Genomic DNA, 2845 nt, shown 5'->3' on the forward strand with positions numbered 1-2845 from the left:
ACTCCAATGCGACGCATGCATTCTCTAGTGCACTTTAGATTCCAATTTATGTTTAAAGAACTGCAACAACAGGAAGAAAAATAGCAGCAATAAAATAGATTTTTCTTTGAGAAATAGAATCGTTGCACGTTGACTGCCACATTTGCCTATTTTTTAATCGTCGGTGCAACATTTCAATTATGCAATTAAAATTTGTGCGAAATATGTGCACATTTGAGTACGCAACATGTGGTCACCTTAATTTTAGCTACCAACAGCAACAGCAACAAAACGAAAACGAAAACGAAAACCAACAACTACAACCACTACAACAACAATACGTATCGCAGCTACAGCAAACAGGACAACAACATACGAGCGGCGACTGCAACAGTATTGACCGCAAAACGCATGCCAGCAGGTGGCGCATATGTTACAAATCGAAAAAGGTGTTGCCAATACGTTTAATTTTGAGGTAAATGAGTTTGCAATTATTTAGTGTTGAAACGTGTCGGCAGAGCTTGTGGAATAGTGTAGAATAGTGTGGAATAGTGTGGTATAGTGTGTGGGGTAGATTGGTATGCAAAGGTGAGAATGCAATTGTCTAACGCGTAACGCTGAAGGTATAACAGCAGGCCTGAATACGCTAACTGGGTTAGATGCAATTAAAATCAAATGCTCAAAAGCAAAATAAATAAAATGTTGTAAGTACATTTAAGAAAATGCAATAAAATACGCATTTAATCGTAGTGCCATAAAATATGTTGAATAAACTAATAATAACGCAACAAAACTGTTGCTAGTCGTTGTTAAAGTTAATTGCAGCGCGAAAAATACTACACCAACTGTGGTGAGAAAAATTTTTTTCTGTTGTTCTGTTGTTAAAATGGTTTCATTTAAACATAATTTTGTTTTGTTTTTTTTTGAAAATTTAATATTAAATTATGTCAATTTTAGTGTCAACCGTACCATATTTGTGTGAGCGTAAATTAAAAATTTAAATTGAAACAAAAAAAAAGTTTTCTTTATAATAAAGTTGTGTGTAAATAAATATAATATCAATGTTAATATACAACCATCAAACTGTCAAAATGACAAATAAAAATTTATCAACATCATCAACATCAACAAATCCAAATCCAACTTCTACTTCAACATCAACGTCAACATCAACACTACCAACAACAATAATTACTTCAACTTCAATTATACGCCGCCAAACCACATATAAGCGAAAACAATGCAAACGCTTACAAAACGCAGGCATAAATTTTAGTTTATTACGCCTATTTGTGTTTCTAGTCTGTGGTCTGCAGCAACTGCAACATTTGAATTTCGTCAACATGTTGACTACGACAGATACACTCAAACATACATACAGTAATAAAACAGCTGCAACAATATTAGCTGACAATAGCAACAGCAGCAGCATTTCAACACAACAAACATATATTATGCATAATAGTAGTAAAAATAGTAATAGAAATGATAGCTCTATATTTAGTAGTAGTGAAAATGAAATTGTACAAAGAGATATTGCAACAATATCAGCACCAGAAACATTAGCGGGAACAGCAGCCACAATAACAACAATTACAAATAAGTACCTTAACCCACCGATTTCATTTACGAAACGTAAATTGCGACGCAAATATCCTTCAAATATGAATTATTTAAATCAAACGGCATCTAAAGAGTTGCCAACACGTTACAAAGGTAAACGGCGCAGACTGATGCGACCATTTCAAAACGTAACGCATGCTACACGTACAACACTGCCAATTCTGCCAATTCTGCCAGCAACTGCTACTACTCTAAGTGGAATTACTACGACGAGAACAGCGACTGCTGTATCTGCAATTGTGCAACAGCAACAGCAACACCAACAGCAGCCTCAACAACAGCAGCAACAAATACAAATACCAAAGAATGTACAAACTAATATTATTGTACAACAACAACAGCAGCAACTACAACAACAGCAGCAGCAACAACAAATATCCATTAATGCGCGTACTCCACTGTTTCGACAACCGCAGCCATACCAGAACCAATATCCGCATCCGCAACAGCAGCAACAGCAACAGAATACATATCAAATACAAAAACAACAACTACCACAACAGCAACAGCAACAACATCGACAACAATATATTGAACCAACAACTACTTTACGTGTAAGCACTTCAATTGATCACCATCACGCTGCTGGTATAACATCCATCAAGCAACATCTACAACATCAACAACATCAACAAAATTTCATAACAAATACAAGTATACAACATCAACAAGCAATACCTATAGTACAACAACAGCTACAGCAACATCCTCACCGTCAGTCGCAACTAAACAATAACTATCATCGCCAACAGCAACAACAGCACAGCATATTTGATACAACAACAATACAAAATCACCAGGATCATTTATTAATACAAGGCAACACTGATATTGTTGTTTATCGAAATATTGGTGCAATACCATGCCCACCGGGTCTAGTACCACATCATTTTGTACCATATCATAAACAACAACAACAACAGCGTCCACGAACAAGGGGTAAGATCTTTCATATATAAATCACATATAACTATATGCCTTGCTAATGCTATGGAGTTAAGAATGAATGTAATTAATTTTAATTCAAGTAATTAATAACAAACTAATTATTAATCACTTTTAAATTAATTTAAATTAAAATTAATTACAATTTAAACTGGAACATAGGTGATGGATTGAGCAATTAATTCCGATCTTTGTATCTTTCAGATACAACATATTGAGAAGATTTCACTACTTCTTATTTTAACTAAATGATCAAACGATTTTGTATTAACTATATATAAAAGATCTAAAAAATATT

At 34.2% G+C, this 2845-nt stretch overlaps 1 protein-coding gene across 1 annotated transcript; it reads left to right on the plus strand.

The window, feature by feature from the left end:
• Nucleotides 1-1322: 1322 nt before the first annotated feature.
• LOC119688564 (putative cyclin-dependent serine/threonine-protein kinase DDB_G0272797/DDB_G0274007) lies at nucleotides 1323-2561 on the plus strand. Its single transcript, XM_038103237.1, has one exon. The coding sequence runs from the start codon at nucleotides 1323-1325 to the stop codon at nucleotides 2559-2561; it is 1239 nt and encodes a 412-aa protein (XP_037959165.1).
• Nucleotides 2562-2845: the final 284 nt, after the last annotated feature.

The sequence above is a fragment of the Teleopsis dalmanni genome, chromosome X (assembly GCF_002237135.1).
Source record: "Teleopsis dalmanni isolate 2A chromosome X, ASM223713v2, whole genome shotgun sequence".
Classification (NCBI taxonomy): domain Eukaryota; kingdom Metazoa; phylum Arthropoda; class Insecta; order Diptera; family Diopsidae; genus Teleopsis; species Teleopsis dalmanni.